Source organism: Oncorhynchus masou, chromosome 24 (assembly GCF_036934945.1).
Source record: "Oncorhynchus masou masou isolate Uvic2021 chromosome 24, UVic_Omas_1.1, whole genome shotgun sequence".
NCBI classification, from domain to species: domain Eukaryota; kingdom Metazoa; phylum Chordata; class Actinopteri; order Salmoniformes; family Salmonidae; genus Oncorhynchus; species Oncorhynchus masou.
The window spans coordinates 99,180,956-99,204,740 of NC_088235.1; the positions used below are offsets into that span (position 1 = coordinate 99,180,956).

Consider the following 23,785-nt stretch of genomic DNA (forward strand, 5'->3'; position numbering starts at 1 on the left):
GATTAACCATGAACAAAGCCATGTGTTTTTAAGGTAGATTAACCATGAACAAAGCCAGGTATTTTTAAGGTAGATTAACCATGAACAAAGCCAGGTCTTTTTAAGGTAGATTAACCATGAACAAAGCCAGGTATTTTTAAGGTAGATTAACCATGAACAAAGCCAGGTATTTTTATGGTAGATTAACCATGAACAAAGTCAGGTGTTTTTAAGGTAGATTAACCATGAACAAAGCCAGGTGTTTTTAAAGTAGATTAACCATGAACATAGTGCCAGGTATTTTGAAGGTAGATTAACCATGAATATAGTGCCAGGTATTTCTAAGGTAGATTAACCATGAACATAGCGCCAGGTATTTTTAAGGTAGATTAACCATGAACAAAGTGCCAGGTATTTTTAAGGTAGATTAACCATGAACATAGTGCCAGGTATTTTTAAAGTAGATTAACCATGAACATAGCGCCAGGTATTTTTGAAGGTAGATTAACCATGAACATAGCGGCAGGTATTTTTAAAGTAGATTAACCATGAACATAGCGCCAGGTATTTTTAAGGTAGATTAACCATGAACATAGTGCCAGGTGTTTTTAAAGTAGATGAACCATGAACATAATGCCAGGTATTTTTGAAGGTAGATTAACCATGAACATAGTGCCAGGTATTTTTGAAGGTAGATTAACCATGAACATAGTGCCAGGTATTTTTAAGGTAGATTAACCATGAACATAGCGCCAGGTATTTTTAAGGTAGATTAACCATGAACAAAGACAGGTATTTTTATGGTAGATTAACCATGAACAAAGTCAGGTGTTTTTAAGGTAGATTAACCATGAACAAAGCCAGGTGTTTTTAAAGTAGATTAACCATGAACATAGTGCCAGGTATTTTGAAGGTAGATTAACCATGAACATAGTGCCAGGTATTTTAAGGTAGATTAACCATGAACATAGTGCCAGGTATTTTTAAGGTAGATTAACCATGAACAAAGCCAGGTGTTTTTAAGGTAGATTAACCATGAACATAGCGCCAGGTATTTTTAAAGTAGATTAACCATGAACATAGCGCCAGGTATTTTTAAAGTAGATTAACCATGAACAAAGCCAGGTATTTTTAAGGTAGATCAACCATGAACAAAGCCAGGTGTATTTAAAGTAGATTAACCATGAACAAAGCCAGGTATTTTTAAGGTAGATTAACCATGAACAAAGCCAGGTATTTTTAAGGTAGATTAACCATGAACAAAGCCAGGTATTTTTAAGGTAGATTAACCATGAACAAAGCCAGGTCTTTTTAAGGTAGATTAACCATGAACAAAGTGCCAGGTATTTTTAAGGTAGATTAACCATGAACAAAGACAGGTATTTTTATGGTAGATTAACCATGAACAAAGTCAGGTGTTTTTAAGGTAGATTAACCATGAACAAAGCCAGGTGTTTTTAAAGTAGATTAACCATGAACATAGTGCCAGGTATTTTGAAGGTAGATTAACCATGAACATAGTGCCAGGTATTTTTAAGGTAGATTAACCATGAACATAGCGCCAGGTATTTTTGAAGGTAGATTAACCATGAACATAGTGCCAGGTATTTTTAAGGTAGATTAACCATGAACATAGTGCCAGGTATTTTTAAAGTAGATTAACCATGAACATAGCGCCAGGTATTTTTGAAGGTAGATTAACCATGAACATAGCGCCAGGTATTTTTAAAGTAGATTAACCATGAACATAGTGCCAGGTATTTTTAAGGTAGATTAACCATGAACATAGTGCCAGGTGTTTTTAAGTAGATGAACCATGAACATAATGCCAGGTATTTTTGAAGGTAGATTAACCATGAACATAGTGCCAGGTATTTTTGAAGGTAGATTAACCATGAACATAGTGCCAGGTATTTTTAAGGTAGATTAACCATGAACATAGCGCCAGGTATTTTTAAGGTAGATTAACCATGAACATAGCGCCAGGTATTTTTAAGATAGATTAACCATGAACATAGCGCCAGGTATTTTTAAGGTAGATTAACCATGAACATAGTGCCAGGTATTTTTGAAGGTAGATTAACCATGAACATAGTGCCAGGTATTTTTAAGGTAGATTAAAATACCTGGCACTATGTTCATGGTTAAAGTAGATTAACCATGAACATAGTGCCAGGTATTTTGAAGGTAGATTAACCATGAACATAGTGCCAGGTATTTTTAAAGTAGATTAACCATGAACATAGCGGCAGGTATTTTTAAAGTAGATTAACCATGAACATAGTGCCAGGTATTTTTAAGGTAGATTAACCATGAACATAGCGGCAGGTATTTTTAAAGTAGATTAACCATGAACATAGCGGCAGGTATTTTTAAAGTAGATTAACCATGAACAAAGCCAGGTATTTTTAAGGTAGATCAACCATGAACAAAACCAGGTGTTTTTAAAGTAGATTAACCATGAACAAAGCCAGGTGTTTTTAAGGTAGATTAACCATGAACAAAGCCATGTGTTTTTAAGGTAGATTAACCATGAACAAAGCCAGGTATTTTTAAGGTAGATTAACCATGAACAAAGCCAGGTCTTTTTAAGGTAGATTAACCATGAACAAAGCCAGGTATTTTTAAGGTAGATTAACCATGAACAAAGACAGGTATTTTTATGGTAGATTAACCATGAACAAAGTCAGGTGTTTTTAAGGTAGATTAACCATGAACAAAGCCAGGTGTTTTTAAAGTAGATTAACCATGAACATAGTGCCAGGTATTTTGAAGGTAGATTAACCATGAATATAGTGCCAGGTATTTTTAAGGTAGATTAACCATGAACATAGCGCCAGGTATTTTTGAAGGTAGATTAACCATGAACAAAGTGCCAGGTATTTTTAAGGTAGATTAACCATGAACATAGTGCCAGGTATTTTTAAAGTAGATTAACCATGAACATAGCGCCAGGTATTTTTGAAGGTAGATTAACCATGAACATAGCGCCAGGTATTTTTAAGGTAGATTAACCATGAACATAGCGCCAGGTATTTTTAAGGTAGATTAACCATGAACATAGTGCCAGGTGTTTTTAAAGTAGATGAACCATGAACATAATGCCAGGTATTTTTGAAGGTAGATTAACCATGAACATAGCGCCAGGTATTTTTAAGGTAGATTAACCATGAACATAGCGCCAGGTATTTTTAAGGTAGATTAACCATGAACATAGCGCCAGGTATTTTTAAGATAGATTAACCATGAACATAGCGCCAGGTATTTTTAAGGTAGATTAACCATGAACATAGTGCCAGGTGTTTTTAAAGTAGATGAACCATGAACATAATGCCAGGTATTTTTGAAGGTAGATTAACCATGAACATAGTGCCAGGTATTTTTAAAGTAGATTAAAATACCTGGCACTATGTTCATGGTTAAAGTAGATTAACCATGAACATAGCGGCAGGTATTTTTAAAGTAGATTAACCATGAACAAAGCCAGGTATTTTTAAGGTAGATCAACCATGAACAAAACCAGGTGTTTTTAAAGTAGATTAACCATGAAGAAAGCCAGGTGTTTTTAAGATAGATTAACCATGAACAAAGCCAGGTATTTTTAAGGTAGATTAACCATGAACATAGTGCCAGGTATTTTTAAAGTAGATTAACCATGAACATAGTGCCAGGTATTTTTGAGGTAGATTAACCATGAACATAGTGCCAGGTATTTTTAAGGTAGATTAACCATGAACATAGCGCCAGGTATTTTTAAGGTAGATTAACCATGAACATAGTGCCAGGTATTTTTAAGGTAGATTAACCATGAACATAGTACCAGGTATTTTTAAGGTAGATTAACCATGAACATAGTGCCAGGTATTTTTAAGGTAGATTAACCATGAACAAAGCCAGGTATTTTTAAGGTAGATTAACCATGAACATAGTGCCAGGTATTTTTAAGGTAGATTAACCATGAACATAGCGCCAGGTATTTTTAAGGTAGATTAACCATGAACATAGTACCAGGTATTTTTAAGGTAGATTAACCATGAACATAGTGCAAGGTATTTTTAAAGTAGATTAACCATGAACAAAGCCAGGTATTTTTAAGGTAGATCAACCATGAACAAAGCCAGGTGTATTTAAGGTAGATTAACCATGAACAAAGCCAGGTATTTTTAAGGTAGATTAACCATGAACAAAGCCAGGTATTTTTAAGGTAGATTAACCATGAACAAAGCCAGGTATTTTTAAAGTAGATTAACCATGAACAAAGCCAGGTATTTTTAAGGTAGATTAACCATGAACAAAGCCAGGTCTTTTTAAGGTAGATTAACCATGAACATAGTGCCAGGTATTTGTAAGGTAGATTAACCATGAACAAAGCCAGGTATTTTTAAAGTAGATTAACCATGAACATAGCGGCAGGTATTTTTAAAGTAGATTAACCATGAACATAGCGGCAGGTATTTTTAAGGTAGATTAACCATGAACATAGTGCCAGGTATTTTTAAGGTAGATTAAAATATCTGGCACTATGTTCATGGTTAAAGTAGATTAACCATGAACATAGTGCCAGGTATTTTTAAGGTAGATTAACCATGAACATAGTGCCAGGTATTTTTAAGGTAGATTAACCATGAACATAGTGCCAGGTATTTTTAAAGTAGATTAACCATGAACATAGTGCCAGGTATTTTTAAGGTAGATTAACCATGAACATAGTGCCAGGTATTTTTAAGGTAGATTAACCATGAACATAGATTAACCATGCCAGGTATTTTTAAGGTAGATTAACCATGAACATAGTGCCAGGTATTTTTAAGGTAGATTAACCATGAACATAGTGCCAGGTATTTTTAAGGTAGATTAACCATGAACATAGCGCCAGGTATTTTTAAAGTAGATTAACCATGAACAAAGCCAGGTATTTTTAAGGTAGATTAACCATGAACAAAGCCAGGTGATTAACCATTGCCAGGTATTTTTAAGGTAGATTAACCATGAACAAACATAGATTAACCATGCCAGGTATTTTTAAGGTAGATTAACCATGAACATAAGCCAGGTATTTTTAAGGTAGATTAACCATGAACATAGTGCCAGGTATTTTTAAGGTAGATTAACCATGAACAAAGCCAGGTGTTTTTAAGGTAGATTAACCATGAACAAAGCCAGGTATTTTTAAGGTAGATTAACCATGAACTAAGCCAGGTGTTTTTAAGGTAGATTAACCATGAACAAAGCCAGGTGTTTTTAAAGTAGATTAACCATGAACAAAGCCAGGTATTTTTAAGGTAGATTAACCATGAACATAGTGCCAGGTATTTTTAAGGTAGATTAACCATGAACATAGTGCCAGGTATTTTTAAAGTAGATTAACCATGAACATAGTGCCAGGTATGAACAAAGCCAGGTATTTTTAAGGTAGATTAACCATGAACATAGCGCCAGGTATTTTTAAGGTAGATTAACCATGAACATAGCGCCAGGTATTTTTAAAGCAGATTAACCATGAACAAAGCCAGGTATTTTTAAGGTAGATTAACCATGAACATAGTGCCAGGTATTTTTAAGGTAGATTAACCATGAACAAAGCCAGGTGATTTTTAAGGTAGATTAACCATGAACATAGCGCCAGGTATTTTTAAGGTAGATTAACCATGAACATAGCGCCAGGTATTTTTAAAGTAGATTAACCATGAACATAGCGCCAGGTATTTTTAAGGTAGATTAACCATGAACATAGCGCCAGGTATTTTTAAAGTAGATTAACCATGAACATAGTGCCAGGTATTTTAAGGTAGATTAACCATGAACATAGTGCCAGGTATTTTTAAGGTAGATTAACCATGAACATAGTGCCAGGTATTTTTAAGGTAGATTAACCATGAACATAGTGCCAGGTATTTTTAAGGTAGATTAACCATGAACAAAGCCCATGTATTTTTAAGGTAGATTAACCATGAACATAGTGCCAGGTATTTTAAGGTAGATTAACCATGAACATAGTGCCAGGTATTTTTAAAGCCAGGTATTTTTAAGGTAGATTAACCATGAACATAGTGCCAGGTATTTTTAAGGTAGATTAACCATGAACATAGTGCCAGGTATTTTTAAGGTAGATTAACCATGAACATAGTGCCAGGTATTTTTGAAGGTAGATTAACCATGAACATAGTGCCAGGTATTTTTAAGGTAGATTAAAATACATAGGCACTATGTTCATGGTTAAAGTAGATTAACCATGAACATAGTGCCAGGTATTTTTGAAGGTAGATTAACCATGAACATAGTGCCAGGTATTTTTAAGGTAGATTAACCATGAACATAGTGCCAGGTATTTTTAAGGTAGATTAACCATGAACATAGTGCCAGGTATTTTTAAGGTAGATTAACCATGAACATAGCGCCAGGTATTTTTAAAGTAGATTAACCATGAACATAGCGCCAGGTATTGTTAAGGTAGATTAAAAATACCTGCCACTATGTTCATGGTTAAAGTAGATTAACCATGAACATAGTGCCAGGTATTTTTAAGGTAGATTAACCATGAACATAGTGCCAGGTATTTTTAATGTAGATTAACCATGAACATAGCGCCTGTTATTTTTAAGGTAGATTAACCATGAACATAGTGCCAGGTATTTTTAAGGTAGATCAACCATGAACAAAGCCAAGTGTTTTTAAGGTAGATTAACCATGAACAAAGCCAGGTGTTTTTAAGGTAGATTAACCATGAACTAAGCCAGGTATTTTTAAGGTAGATTAACCATGAACAAAGCCAGGTGTTTTTAAAGTAGATTAACCATGAACAAAGCCAGGTGTTTTTAAGGTAGATTAACCATGAACATAGTGCCAGGTATTTTTAAGGTAGATTAACCATGAACATAGTGCCAGGTATTTTTAAAGTAGATTAACCATGAACATAGTGCCAGGTATTTTTAAGGTAGATTAACCATGAACATAGTGCCAGGTATTTTTAAGGTAGATTAACCATGAACATAGCGCCAGGTATTTTTAAAGTAGATTAACCATGAACAAAGCCAGGTCTTTTTAAGGTAGATTAACCATGAACATAGTGCCAGGTATTTGTAAGGTAGATTAACCATGAACAAAGCCAGGTGTTTTTAAGGTAGATTAACCATGAACATAAGCCAGGTATTTTTAAGGTAGATTAACCATGAACAAGCGCCAGGTATTTTTAAGGTAGATTAACCATGAACAAAGCCAGGTATTTTTAAGGTAGATTAACCATGAACAAAGCCAGGTATTTTTAAGGTAGATTAACCATGAACAAAGCCAGGTATTTTTAAGGTAGATTAACCATGAACAAAGCCAGGTATTTTTAAGGTAGATTAACCATGAACAAAGCCAGGTATTTTTAAGGTAGATTAACCATGAACAAAGCCAGGTATTTTTAAGGTAGATTAACCATGAACAAAGCCAGGTATTTTTAAAGTAGATTAACCATGAACAAAGCCAGGTATTTTTAAGGTAGATTAACCATGAACAAAGCCAGGTATTTTTAAGGTAGATTAACCATGAACAAAGTCAGGTGTTTTAAGGTAGATTAACCATGAACAAAGCCAGGTGTTTTTAAGGTAGATTAACCATGAACATAGTGCCAGGTATTTTTAAGGTAGATTAACCATGAACATAGCGCCAGGTATTTTTAAAGTAGATTAACCATGAACATAGCGCCAGGTATTTTTAAGGTAGATTAACCATGAACATAGTGCCAGGTATTTTTAAGGTAGATTAACCATGAACAAAGCCAGGAATTTTTAAGGTAGATTAACCATGAACATAGTGCCAGGTATTTTAAGGTAGATTAACCATGAACATAGCGCCAGGTATTTTTAAGGTAGATTAACCATGAACATAGTGCCAGGTATTTTTAAGGTAGATTAACCATGAACATAGTGCCAGGTATTTTTGAAGGTAGATTAACCATGAACATAGTGCCAGGTATTTTTAAGGTAGATTAAAAATACAAGTGCCAGGTATTTTTGGCACTATGTTCATGGTTAAAGTAGATTAACCATGAACATAGTGCCAGGTATTTTTAAGGTAGATTTACCATGAACATAGTGCCAGGTATTTTTAAAGTAGATTAACCATGAACATAGTGCCAGGTATTTTTAAGGTAGATTAACCATGAACATAGTGCCAGGTATTTTTAAGGTAGATTAACCATGAACAAAGCCAGGTATTTTTAAGGTAGATTAACCATGAACAAAGCCAGGTATTTTTAAGGTAGATTAACCATGAACATAGTGCCAGGTATTTTTAAGGTAGATTAACCATGAACAAAGCCAGGTATTTTTAAGGTAGATTAACCATGAACAAAGCCAGGTATTTTTAAGGTAGATTAACCATGAACATAGCGCCAGGTATTTTTAAAGTAGATTAACCATGAACATAGCGCCAGGTATTTTTAAGGTAGATTAACCATGAACAGAGCCAGGTATTTTTAAGGTAGATTAACCATGAACATAGTGCCAGGTATTTTTAAAGTAGATTAACCATGAACATAGTGCCAGGTATTTTTAAGGTAGATTAACCATGAACATAGTGCCAGGTATTTTTAAGGTAGATTAACCATGAACATAGATTAACCATGAACAAAGCCAGGTATTTTTAAGGTAGATTAACCATGAACAAAGCCAGGTATTTTTAAGGTAGATTAACCATGAACAAAGCCAGGTATTTTTAAAGTAGATTAACTATGAACAAAGCCAGGTATTTTTAAGGTAGATTAACCATGAACATAGCGCCAGGTATTTTTAAGGTAGATTAACCATGAACATAGTGCCAGGTATTTTTAAGGTAGATTAACCATGAACATAGTGCCAGGTATTTTTAAGGTAGATTAACCATGAACATAGCGCCAGGTATTTTTAAAGTAGATTAACCATGAACATAGCGCCAGGTATTGTTAAGGTAGATTAAAAATACCTGCCAGGTGTTTTTATGTTCATGGTTAAAGTAGATTAACCATGAACATAGTGCCAGGTATTTTTAAGGTAGATTAACCATGAACATAGTGCCAGGTATTTTTAATGTAGATTAACCATGAACATAGCGCCTGTTATTTTTAAGGTAGATTAACCATGAACATAGTGCCAGGTATTTTTAAGGTAGATCAACCATGAACAAAGCCAAGTGTTTTTAAGGTAGATTAACCATGAACAAAGCCAGGTGTTTTTAAGGTAGATTAACCATGAACTAAGCCAGGTGTTTTTAAGGTAGATTAACCATGAACAAAGCCAGGTGTTTTTAAAGTAGATTAACCATGAACAAAGCCAGGTATTTTTAAGTTAGATTAACCATGAACATAGTGCCAGGTATTTTTAAGGTAGATTAACCATGAACATAGTGCCAGGTATTTGTAAAGTAGATTAACCATGAACATAGTGCCAGGTATTTTTAAGGTAGATTAACCATGAACATAGCGCCAGGTATTTTTAAGGTAGATTAACCATGAACATAGCGCCAGGTATTTTTAAAGCAGATTAACCATGAACAAAGCCAGGTATTTTTAAGGTAGATTAACCATGAACATAGCGCCAGGTATTTTTAAGGTAGATTAACCATGAACAAAGCCAGGTATTTTTAAGGTAGATTAACCATGAACATAAGCCAGGTATTTTTAAGGTAGATTAACCATGAACATAGTGCCAGGTATTTTTAAAGTAGATTAACCATGAACAAAGCCAGGTATTTTTAAGGTAGATTAACCATGAACATAGTGCCAGGTATTTTTAAGGTAGATTAACCATGAACATAGTGCCAGGTATTTTTAAGGTAGATTAACCATGAACAAGCCAGGTATTTTTAAGGTAGATTAACCATGAACATAGCGCCAGGTATTTTTAAGGTAGATTAACCATGAACATAAGCCAGGTATTTTTAAGGTAGATTAACCATGAACAAAGCAGGTATTTTTAAGGTAGATTAACCATTTTAAGGTAGATTAACCATGAACATAGTGCCAGGTATTTTTAAGGTAGATTAACCATGAACAAGCCAGGTATTTTTAAGGTAGATTAACCATGAACAAAGCCAGGTATTTTTAAAGTAGATTAACCATGAACAAAGCCAGGTATTTTTAAGGTAGATTAACCATGAACAAAGCCAGGTCTTTTTAAGGTAGATTAACCATGAACATAGTGCCAGGTATTTGTAAGGTAGATTAACCATGAACAAAGCCAGGTATTTTTAAGGTAGATTAACCATGAACATAGTGCCAGATATTTTTTAAGGTAGATTAACCATGAACATAGTGCCAGGTATTTTTAAGGTAGATTAACCATGAACATAGCGCCAGGTATTTTTAAGGTAGATTAACCATGAACATAGTGCCAGGTATTTTTAAGGTAGATTAACCATGAACATAGTGCCAGGTATTTTTAAGGTAGATTAACCATGAACATAGCGCCAGGTATTTTTAAAGTAGATTAACCATGAACATAGCGCCAGGTATTGTTAAGGTAGATTAAAAATACCTGCCACTATGTTCATGGTTAAAGTAGATTAACCATGAACATAGTGCCAGGTATTTTTAAGGTAGATTAACCATGAACATAGTGCCAGGTATTTTTAATGTAGATTAACCATGAACATAGCGCCTGTAGCCAGAACATAGTATTTTTAAGGTAGATTAACCATGAACATAGTGCCAGGTATTTTTAAGGTAGATCAACCATGAACAAAGCCAAGTGTTTTTAAGGTAGATTAACCATGAACAAAGCCAGGTGTTTTTAAGGTAGATTAACCATGAACTAAGCCAGGTGTTTTTAAGGTAGATTAACCATGAACAAAGCCAGGTGTTTTTAAAGTAGATTAACCATGAACAAAGCCAGGTATTTTTAAGTTAGATTAACCATGAACATAGCGCCAGGTATTTTTAAGGTAGATTAACCATGAACATAGTGCCAGGTATTTTTAAAGTAGATTAACCATGAACAAAGCCAGGTATTTTTAAGGTAGATTAACCATGAACATAGCGCCAGGTATTTTTAAGGTAGATTAACCATGAACATAGCGCCAGGTATTTTTAAAGTAGATTAACCATGAACAAAGCCAGGTATTTTTAAGGTAGATCAACCATGAACAAAGCCAGGTGTATTTAAAGTAGATTAACCATGAACAAAGCCAGGTATTTTTAAAGTAGATTAACCATGAACAAAGCCAGGAATTTTTAAGGTAGATTAACCATGAACAAAACCAGGTATTTTTAAAGTAGATTAACCATGAACAAAGCCAGGTATTTTTAAGGTAGATTAACCATGAACAAAGCCAGGTCTTTTTAAGGTAGATTAACACTGAACATAGTGCCAGGTATTTGTAAGGTAGATTAACCATGAACAAAGCCAGGTATTTTTAAGGTAGATTAACCATGAACATAGTGCCAGGTATTTTTAAGGTAGATTAACCATGAACATAGTGCCAGGTATTTTTAAAGTAGATTAACCATGAACATAGTGCCAGGTATTTTTAAGGTAGATTAACCATGAACATAGTGCCAGGTATTTTTAAGGTAGATTAACCATGAACATAGTGCCAGGTATTTTTAAGGTAGATTAACCATGAACATAGTGCCAGGTATTTTTAAGGTAGATTAACCATGAACATAGTGCCAGGTATTTTAAGGTAGATTAACCATGAACATAGTGCCAGGTATTTTTAAGGTAGATTAACCATGAACATAGTGCCAGGTATTTTTAAAGTAGATTAACCATGAACATAGCGCCAGGTATTTTTAAAGCAGATTAACCATGAACAAAGCCAGGTATTTTTAAGGTAGATCAACCATGAACAAAGCCAGGTGTATTTAAGGTAGATTAACCATGAACAAAGCCAGGTATTTTTAAGGTAGATTAACCATGAACAAAGCCAGGTGTTTTTAAGGTAGATTAACCATGAACAAAGCCAGGTATTTTTAAGGTAGATTAACCATAAACAAAGCCAGATATTTTTAAGGTAGATTAACTATGAACAAAGCCAGGTATTTTTAAGGTAGATTAACCATGAACATAGCGCCAGGTATTTTTAAGGTAGATTAACCATGAACATAGTGCCAGGTATTTTTAAGGGAGATTAACCATGAACATAGTGCCAGGTATTTTTAAGGTAGATTAACCATGAACAAAGCCAGGTATTTTTAAGGTAGATTAACCATGAACATAGCGCCAGGTATTTTTAAGGTAGATTAACCATGAACATAGTACCAGGTATTTTTAAAGTAGATTAACCATGAACATAGCGCCAGGTATTGTTAAGGTAGATTAAAAATACCTGCCACTATGTTCATGGTTAAAGTAGATTAACCATGAACATAGTGCCAGGTATTTTTAAGGTAGATTAACCATGAACATAGTGCCAGGTATTTTTAATGTAGATTAACCATGAACATAGCGCCTGTTATTTTTAAGGTAGATTAACCATGAACATAGTGCCAGGTATTTTTAAGGTAGATCAACCATGAACAAAGCCAGGTGTTTTTAAGGTAGATTAACCATGAACTAAGCCAGGTGTTTTTAAGGTAGATTAACCATGAACAAAGCCAGGTGTTTTTAAAGTAGATTAACCATGAACAAAGCCAGGTGTTTTTAAGGTAGATTAAAAATACCTGCCACTGTTCATGGTTAAAGTAGATTAACCATGAACATAGTGCCAGGTATTTTTAAGGTAGATTAACCATGAACATAGCGCCTGTTATTTTTAAGGTAGATTAACCATGAACAAAGCCAGGTATTTTTAAGGTAGATCAACCATGAACAAAGCCAGGTGTTTTTAAGGTAGATTAACCATGAACAAAGCCAGGTGTTTTTAAGGTAGATTAACCATGAACAAAGCCAGGTATTTTTAAGGTAGATTAACCATGAACATAGCGCCAGGTATTTTTAAGGTAGATTAACCATGAACATAGTGCCAGGTATTTTTAAGGTAGATTAACCATGAACATAGTGCTAGGTATTTTTAAGGTAGATTAACCATGAACATAGTGCCAGGTATTTTTAAGGTAGATTAACCATGAACATAGTGCCAGGTATTTTTAAGGTAGATTAACCATGAACAAAGCCAGGTATTTTTAAGGTAGATTAACCATGAACATAGCGCCAGGTATTTTTAAGGTAGATTAACCATGAACATAGTACCAGGTATTTTTAAAGTAGATTAACCATGAACATAAGCCAGGTATTTTTAAGGTAGATTAACCATGAACATGCCAGGTGTTCATGGTTAAAGTAGATTAACCATGAACATAGTGCCAGGTATTTTTAAAGTAGATTAACCATGAACATAGTGCCAGGTATTTTTAAGGTAGATTAACCATGAACACAGTGCCAGGTATTTTTAAGGTAGATTAACCATGAACACAGTGCCAGGTATTTTTAAGGTAGATTAACCATGAACATAGTGCCAGGTATTTTTAAGGTAGATTAACCATGAACATAGTGCCAGGTATTTTTAAGGTAGATTAACCATGAACATAGTGCCAGGTATTTTTAAGGTAGATTAACCATGAACATAGTGCCAGGTATTTTTAAGGTAGATTAACCATGAACATAGTGCCAGGTGTTTTTAAGGTAGATTAACCATGAACATAGTGCCAGGTATTTTTAAGGTAGATTAACCATGAACATAGTGCCAGGTATTTTTGAGGTAGATTAACCATGAACAAAGTTTCAGGTATTTTTAAGGTAGATTAATGATTTATGAACGTAACCAGTTGTTTTTACTAACCGCATGATCATGATCAGGGAAAAACACCTTGCGTAATGTGCCAGGTATTGTGCCAGGTATTTTTAAGGTAGATTAACCATGAACATAGTGCCAGGTATTTTTAAGGTAGATTAACCATGAACATAGTGCCAGGTGTTTTTAAGGTAGATTAACCATGAACATAGTGCCAGGTATTTTTAAGGTAGATTAACCATGAACAAAGTGTCAGGTATTTTTAAGGTAGATTAATGATTTATGAACGTAACCAGTTGTTTTTACTAACCGCATGATCATGATCAGGGAAAAACTCCTTGCGTAATGACTACTACATGACTACTGAGTATGTATGTGGTATAACAGTTGTTGAGTAACCAGTATGGGCTGGTAGAGGGTGGCGTGTGTACCTGGGTGGGCTGTAGGTTGGGGTGCTGCTGTGTGTGTGTGTGAATGTGTGTGTGTGTGCGTGCGCCTGTGTGTGTGTTTGTTTTCATGTGTGTGTGTGTGGACCTGGGAGGGAGGTAGGTTGGGCCTGTAGATCGGAGCATTCTGGAATGTCTGGGCTCCGCCCCAACAAGGACTGTAGAATCCTGGGTAATCAGTGACATCACTGTCTTGTCTGTGCTTCCAGCCTGAAAAGAGAGAGGCAAAGAAATATAAAAGGAGCGGGTGAGAAATTCAGAGAAAGACAGAGAGAGAGAGAGGGAGAGAGAGGAAGAAACAGAGAGAGAGAGAGAGGGGGAGAGAGAGGAAGAAACAGACAGCGAGCGAGAGGGAGAGAGAGGAAGAAACAAACAGCGAGAGAGAGGGAGAGAGAGGAAGAAACAGACAGCGAGAGAGAGGGAGAGAGAGGAAGAAACAGACAGCGAGAGAGAGGGAGAGAGAGGAAGAAACAGACAGCGAGAGAGAGGGAGAGAGGAAGAAACAGACAGCGAGAGAGAGGGAGAGAGAGGAAGAAACAGACAGCGAGAGAGAGGAAGAGAGAGGAAGAAACACACAGCGAGAGAGAGGGAGAGAGGAAGAAACAGACAGCGAGAGAGAGGAAGAGAGAGGAAGAAACACACAGCGAGAGAGAGGAGAGAGAGGAAGAAACAGACAGAGAGAGAGGGAGAGAGGAAGAAACAGACAGCGAGAGAGAGGAAGGAGAGGAAGAAACAGACAGCGAGAGAGAGGGAGAGAGAGGAAGAAACAGACAGCGAGAGAGAGGAAGAGAGAGGAAGAAACACACAGCGAGAGAGAGGGAGAGAGGAAGAAACAGACAGTGAGAGAGAGGAAGAAAGAGGAAGAAACAGACAGCGAGAGAGAGGGAGAGAGAGGAAGAAACAGACAGCGAGAGAGAGAGAGGAAGAGAGAGGAAGAAACAGACAGCGAGGGAGAGGGAGAGAGGAAGAAACACACAGCGAGAGAGAGGGAGAGAGGAAGAAACAGACCACGAGAGAGAGGAAGAGAGAGGAAGAAACAGACAGCGAGAGAGAGGGAGAGAGAGGAAGAAACAGACAGCGAGAGAGAGGAAGAGAGAGGAAGAAACAGAGCTGAGAGATGCTGAAGCAATAGGAGACTCAGAGCCTCCAACTGACCTCTATAACAAATCATATTGTATTGGTCACATACACGTGTTATTGAGTAGCGAAATGCTTGTGTTTCTGGCTCCAACAGGGCAATAATATCTAATAAGTAATATCTAACAATTTCACAACAATACACACAATACATATAAATCTAAGTAAAGGAATGGAATTGAGAATATATAAATACATGGACAAGCAATGTTAGAGCGATGTTATAGACTGAGATACAGTTGAATAGAATACACTATATACATAAGAGATACATAAGAGATACAAAATATGTAAACATTATTCAATTGACCAGTGTTCCATTTATGAAAGTGGCCAGTGATTTAACGTCAATCAAGTCCATTTATTTTACCTTTATTTAACTAGCAAGTCAGTTCAGAACAAATTCTTATATTCAATGACGGCCTCGGAACAGTGGGTTAACTGCCTTGTTCAGGGGCAGAATGCCAGATTTCTACCTTGTCAGCTCGAGGATTCGATCTTGCAACCTTTCGGTTTCTAGTCCAACACTCTAACCACTAGGCTACCTGCCGCCCCTCTAATGTGCTATTGATGGCTATTTAACAGTCTGATGGCCTTGAGGTAGAAGCTGTTTTTCAGTCTCTCGGTCCCAGCTTTGATGCACCTGTACTGACCTCGCCTTCTGGATGATAGGCTGCTGTGCCTTCTTCACCCCACTGTCTGTGTAGGTGGACCATTTCAGCTTGTCAGTGAGGTGTACGCAGAGGAGCTTGAAGCTTTCCACCTTATCCGCTGAGATCCCATCGATGTGGATAGGGGGGTGCTCCCTCTGCTGTTTTCTGAAGTCTTCAATCACTGTCTTTGTTTTGTTGACATTGAGTGAGGGGTTATTTTCCTGGCACCACACTCCCAGCGCCCTCATCTCTTCCCTGTAGGCTGTATCGTCATTGTTGGTAATACAGCCTACTACTGTTGTGCAGTTTTGGGTGAACAGTGAGTACAGGAGGGGGCTGAGTACACACCCTTGTGGGGCCCCAGTGTTGAGGATCAGCGAAGTGGTGGTGTTGTTTCCTAGTTAATGAACAGCATTCTTACATAGGTATTCTTCTTGTCCTCGTGGGATAGGGCAGAGTGCAGTGCGATGGCGATTGCATCGTCTACAGTCAGCAAATTGATGTGGGTCTCAGATGTCAGGTAAGGTAGAGGTGATATGATCCTTGACTAGTCCTTCAAAGCACTTCATGATGACAGAAGTGAGTGCTACGGGGTGATAGTTATTTAGTTCAGTTACTTTTACATTCTTGTTTTAGTACTATATCTCTTGACACAATGATGAAAATAATCATGGCCTCTAAACCTTCAAGCTGCATACTGGACCCTATTCCAACTAAACTACTGAAAGAGCTGCTTCCTGTGCTTGGCCCTCCTATGTTGAACATAATAAACGGCTCTCTATCCACTGGATGTGTACCAAACTCACTAAAAGTGGCAGTAATAAAGCCTCTCTTGAAAAAGCCAAACCTTGACTCAGAAAATATAAAAAACTATCGGCCTATATCAAATCTTCCATTCCTCTCAAATTTTTTAGAAAAGGCTGTTGCGCAGCAACTCACTGCCTTCCTGAAGACAAACAATGTATACGAAATGCTTCAGTCTGGTTTTCGACCCCATCATAGCACTGAGTCTGTACTTTTGAAGGTGGTAAATTACATTTTAATGGCATCAGACCGAGGCTCTGCATCTGTCCTCGTACTCTTAGACCTTAGTGCTGCTTTTGATACCATCGATCACCACATTCTTTTGGAGAGAATGGAAACCCAAATTGGTCTACACGGACAAGTTCTGGCCTGGTTAAGATCTTATCTGTCGGAAAGATATCAGTTTGTCTCTGAATGGTTTGTCCTCTGACAAATCAACTGTAAATTTCTGTGTTCCTCAAAGTTCCGTTTTAGGACCACTATTGTTGTCACTATATATTTTACCTCTTGGGGATGTTATTCGAAAACATAATGTTAACTTTCACTGCTATGCGGATGACACACAGCTGTACATTTCAATGAAACATGGTGAAGCCCCAAAATTGCACTCGCTAGAAGCATGTGTTTCAGACATAAGGAAGTGGATGGCTGCAAACTTTCTACTTTTAAACTCGGACAAAACAGAGATGCTTGTTCTAGGTCCCAAGAAACAAAGAGATCTTCTGTTGAATCTGACAATCTTTAATCTTAATGGTTGTACAGTCGTCTCAAATAAAACTGTGAAGGACCTCGGCGTTACTCTGGACCCTGATCTCTCTTTTGTAGAACATATCAAGACTGTTTCAATGACAGCTTTTAACCATCTACGTGACATTGCAAAAATCAGAAACTTTCTGACCAAAAATGATGCAGAAAAATTAATTCATGCTTTTGTCACTTCTAGGTTAGACTACTGCAATGCTCTACTTTCCGGCTACCTGGATAATGCACAAAATAAACTTCAGTTAGTGCTAAATACGGCTGCTAGAATCCTGACTAGAACCCAAAAATTTGATCATATTACTCCAGTGCTAGCCTCCCTACACTGGCTTCAGGTCAAGTCAAGGGCTGATTTCAAGGTTTTACTGCTAACCTACAAAGCATTACATGGGCTTGCTCCTACCTATCTCTCTGATTTGGTCCTGCCGTACATACCTACACATACGCTACGGTCACAAGATGCAGGTCTCCTAATTGTCCCTAGAATTTCTAAGCAACAGCTGGAGGCAGGGCTTTCTCCTATAGAGCTCCATTTTTATGGAATGGTCTCGCTACCCATGTGAGAGACGCAGACTCGGTCTCAACCTTTAAGTCTTTACTGAAGACTCATCTCTTCAGTGGGTCAAATGATTGAGTGTAGTCTGGCCCAGGAGTGTGAAGGTGAACGGAAAGGCTCTGGAGCAACGAACCGCCCTTGCTGTCTCTGCCTGGCCGGTTCCCCTCTTTCCACTGGGATTCTCTGCCTCTAACAGGCAGAGTCACTGGGGCTGAGTCACTGGCTTACTAGGGCTCTTTCATACCGTCCCTAGGAGGGGTGCGTCACTTGAGTGGGTTGAGTCACTGATGTGATCTTCCTGTCTGGGTTGGGACCCCCCCTTGGGTTGTGCCGTGGCGGAGATCTGTGTGGGCTATACTCAGCCTTGTCTCAGGATGGTAAGTTGGTGGTTGAAGATTTCCCTCTAGTGGTGTGGGGGCTGTGTGGGGTTATATCCTTCCTGTTTGGCCCTGTCCGGGGGTGTCCTCGGATGGGGCCACAGTGTCTCCTGACCCCTCCTGTCTCAGCTTTCAGTATTTATGCTGCAGTAGTTTATGTGTCGGGGGCTAGGGTCCGTTTGTTATATCTGGAGTACTTCTCCTGGCCTATCTGGTGTCCTGTGTGAATTTAAGTATGCTCTCTCTAATTCTCTCTTTCTTTCTCTCTCTTGGAGGTCCTGAGCCCTAGGACCATGCCTCAGGACTACCGGGCATGATGACTCCTTGCTGTCCCAGTCAACCTGGCCGTGCTGCTGCTCCAGTTTCAACTGTTATTATTATTTGACCAAGCTGGTCATTTATGAACATTTGAACATCTTGGCCATGTTCTGTTATAATCTCCACCCAGCACAGCCAGAAGCCACCAAGCCACCGTGCTTCTACATCTGCATTGCTTGCCGTTTGGGGTTTTAGGCTGGGTTTCTGTACAGCACTTTGAGATATCAGCTGATGTACGAAGGGCTATATAAATAAATTTGATTTGAGTACAGGAACAATGGTGGCCATCCTGAAGCACGTGGGTACAGCAGACTGGGATAAGGAGAGATTGAATATGTCCACAAACAGACCAGCCAGCTGCTCTGCGCATACTCTGAGGACGCGGCTAGGGATTCCATCTGGGCTGGCAGTTTTGCAAGGGTTCACACTCTTAAATGTCTTACTCATGCTGGCTACGGAGAAGGAGAGCCCACAGTCCTTGGTAGCAGGCCACGTCGGTGGCACTGTGTTATCCTCAAATTGGGCGAAGAAGGTGTTTAGCTTTTCCAGAAGCAAGATGTCGGTGTCCTTGACGTGGCTGGTTTTCCGTTTGTAGTCCATGATTGTCTGTAGACCCTGTCACTAACGTCTCGTGTTTGAGACATTGAATTGCGACTCCACTTTGTCTCTGTGTTTTAGCGGCTGTGACTATAACCAAAGGGAATTATCATGGGAGGTAATACAGTCGGCATTTGATTGTGAGGTATTCAAAGTCGGGTGAACAAAAGGACTGTCGTGTGCTCCCTCTCCGGCCTCTAGGTCACCAGGCTGTTCGTTATGGTGCATATCTGTCACCATCGTTACGCACACCTGTGTGTCATCAGACTCACCTGGACTCCATCACTTCCCTGATTACCTTCCCTATATACGTCCCTCCCTTTGGTTCCTTCCCCAGGCGTTATTGTTTCTCTTCCAATGTCATGTCTGTGCATTGTTTGTGTTTCTTGTTTTGTATTTAGTTGCCTTTATTTCTTAAAACACTCACTCCCTGAACTTGCTTCCCGACTCTCAGCGCACTCGGTACAAAGACTTGAGTTCCTGTATGTTATCACAATCACATCATAAGTAGTTAATCATGAAACATACACCCCCACACTCCTTCTTCCCGGAGAGATATTTATTCCTGTCTGCGCGATGAACTGAGAACACAACTGGCTGTAAGGACTCAGACAGTATATCCTGAGAGAGCCATGTTTCCGTGAAACAGAGTATGTTACAATCACTGATGTCTCTCTGGAAGGAAATCCTTGCCCTCAGCTCATCAACTTTATTATCCAGACTGAACATTAGTGAGTAATATACTCAGAAGCGGTGGGTGGTGTGCACACCCCCTGAGACGGACTAGAAGTCCACTCTGAGTACTTCTTCTCTGCCGGCGATGTTTTGGGTCAGCCTCTGGAATCAGTTCAATTACCCTGGGGGGTATGAACAAAGTATCCGATTTGGGAAAGTCATATACCTGGTGGTATACCTGGTCGTAATACTGGTAATGCTGGTGAGTTACCACCGCTCTGATATACAAAAGTTCTTCCCGGCTATATGTAAGAACAAAAACGTTCTGTCCTAATAAATGTATAAAAGAACACATAAAAAACGAAATACTGCAAAATTGCTTAGGGTCTAGAAGCTCGGCTGCCCTCTCTATCGTCGCCCTTTTTCAAGATTTCAAAACTAACTAAACCACAGTCATCACAACTGTCCAACACCCAGTTTTACCAGAACAACAATACTGTGTGTGGTGAACCCAGTAACAATGTTATGTAATTATTATCAAACCTCAACCATCCTCAGAAGATGTAATATCTGTTCCCTTTAGAAAACACCACACAAATCAATCTCCTCAGCCACACCACCTCCACCACTAACAACAACAATAACTGACCGCGCTGTAGGAAAAATAACTTGAGGAGAATGGGGAGAGAGTGGGTGTGACAGAGGAGAGAGGGTGAGATAGAGAGAGAAGAATATGAGCAGCACAAGGGCTACATTACAAGAACAGGAGTGAAGTTAAGCATGTACATCAGAGCAACTTGATCAGTTGGACCCAGTCCCAGACAGATGGAAGAGGAACATCTTGAATTATTTGGGAATCTAGCATAAAGACCGTGTGTGTCGGTATCTACCATAGAGAGTAATCACACATTCCCAAATCCAGTTCAGGTGTTTTGTAAACCCTGCACTCCAGGGAAGACCTGCTCCGATTACAGAATGACGGTAATTCCAGACACCCTTCCGAACACCCCACTGAGGACCTTGCAGTAACTCACAGTGATTCATATCGCCATGGCAGCCAGATTCATATCACAATGACAGCAAGCTTTGAAGTGATGCAGAGGAAGGGAGACACCATTGAGTAGCAACACCCATGTCCCACCCATACAGTATATACAGTACAGCACAATACATATAGTACAGTACATATGGCACATACAGTACAGTACAAAGAGCACATACAGTACAGTACATACAATATATACAGTACATACTGTACAGTAAATACAGCACATATATTACAGTACATACAGTAGAGTACATACATCACAGACATACAGTACATTACAGCACAAACATTACAGTACATACATTACAGTACATACAGTACAGTGGTCTGTCTACACTACCTGCTCTGTCTACTCTACCTGCTCTGTCTACACTACCTGCTCTGTCTACTCTACCTGCTCTGTCTACTCTACCTGCTCTGTCTACTCTACCTGCTCTGTCTACACTATCTGCTCTGTCTACTCAACCTGCTCTGTCTACTCAACCTGCTCTGTCTACACTACCTGCTCTGTCTACTCTACCTGCTCTGTCTACACTACCTGCATTTACCTGAACTGAAATCAATCACCCATCTAAACATACTTTACATTGTTTGCAAGATCAGACATAACTATAATCTAAGTGTTCATATTCGGAAGTTGCTTTCATTTCAGCGCAACTAATTTGTAAACATTTCAACTGTATTAAAATATTACCTTTTTTTACTCCACCAAAAATGTGCACCCATTTCTTTTCTTGTGATGTAAGTGTTGAGATGGTGCTTTAAATCCCAGACGAAGCTTTAGTGTTCTTATAGATTCAACAGAAAGACAATATATTCCTTTGAGCCTATTTCAGCCATTACTGGGTGTTTTTGGACAGGTCATTACAACATTTCTGCATTAGTAATGTTAACGGGGAAAACAACAGGCACAAGCAATACAAGTATAAAAGAGTCATAGGAGTAAAATTAAAGCAATCAACCCTGCAAGATTTAAGTGACAATAGGATTTTGCACCCCTCAAACACAGGAATTAGATGTCTGAAAAATCCACCCTCAGGTGGGTGGGGCATGTTCGTTGCTACTCAATGGTGTCTCCCTTCCTCTGCATCACTTCAAAGCTTGCTGTCATCGCGACAAGAATCTGGCTGCCATGGCGATATGAATCACGGTGAATTACTGTGAGGCCCTCAGTGGGGTGTTCGGGAGGGTGTCTGGAATTACCGTCATTCTGTAATCGGAGCAGGTCTTCCCTGGAGTGCAGGGTTTACAAAACACCTGAACTGGATTTGGGAATGTGTGATTACTCTCTATGGTAGATACCGACACACACGGTCTTTATGCTAGATTCCCAAATAATTCAAGATGTTCCTCTTCCATCTGTCTGGGACTGGGTCCAACTGATCAAGTTGCTCTGATGTACATGCTTAACTTCACTCCTGTTCTTGTAATGTAGCCCTTGTGCTGCTCATATTCACCTCTTTATATTATTTCTCTAATCTTGATATTGAATATTGCATCGTTGGGAAAGAGCTTTTAAGAAAGCATTTGACTGTATGTTTTACGCCTTCTGTATCATGTGCACATGACAAATAAACTTGAAATAAACACACCGGACAGAACTAGCAGCTAGGAAGGTAGAGGAACAAACCCCTCACTGATCATACTGTATGACTGGAAGTCAAAGTTAACTTTTTTTACCTTTACAGTATCACTTAGTTGTCACAATATCCCATTGTCCTGAAACATACAGTACATACAGTAGAGTACAATATAGTACAGTACATACAGTACAGTACATACTGTAGAGTACATACAGTACAGTACATACAGTACAGTACAGTAGAATACAGTACAATACATACAGTACAGTATAGTATGGTAGGGTACAGTATAGTACAGTACATACAGTACATACAGTACACAACATACAGTACATACATTACAGTGCATACAGTACATACAATACATACAGTATTATATAGTACAGTACATACAGTACATATGGTACAGTACATTCAGTACATTATTACAGTACATAAAGTATAGCACATCACAGTACATACAGTAAAGTACAGTAATTACAGTACATATATTACAGTACAGTACATACAGTAAAGTACAGTACATACAGTACATATGGTACAGTACAGTACATACAGTACAGTACATAGAGCACAGTACAGTGCAGTACATACAGTACAGTACATACAGTACAGTACATGCAGTACCAATATTACAATACATACAGTACATACAGTACAAGTACATACAGTAAAGTGCATACAGTACATGCAGTACAGTACATACAGTACATGCAATACAGTACACAGTACAGTACCTACATTACAGTACATACAGTACAGTACCTACATTACAGTACATACAGTACAGTACTTACATTACAGTACATACAGTAATATACAGTATATACAGTATAGCATATACAGTTTTTACATTACAGTACATAGTCATATATTACAGTACATACAGAACAGTACAGTACATACAGTAAAGTACATAGAGTACAGTACAATACATAGAGTACAGTACATATAATACTGTATATACAGCACATACAGTACAGTACATACAGTACAGTATAGTACATACAGTACAGTACATAGAGTACATATAGTTCAGTACATACAGTACAGTACATACAGTACAGTACAATACATACAGTACATACAGTACAGTTCAGTTCCATCTGCAACAACTACAGCTAAGTTTGATTGGGTTCTGCTATAGTACATGTAATCCTG

General features: G+C 38.1%; 1 protein-coding gene across 2 annotated transcripts in view; it reads right to left on the reverse strand.

Moving 5' to 3' along the window:
* The window catches only part of LOC135513115 (tensin-3-like), a 114,590-nt gene that overhangs the window by 36,002 nt on the left and 54,803 nt on the right, over nucleotides 1–23,785 (reverse strand). For both annotated transcript variants that reach the window (XM_064935835.1, XM_064935834.1), the window contains one exon: nucleotides 14,206–14,327. In XM_064935835.1, the coding sequence (XP_064791907.1) occupies nucleotides 14,206–14,327 (122 nt within the window). The remainder of the gene's footprint in view (nucleotides 1–14,205; nucleotides 14,328–23,785) is intronic.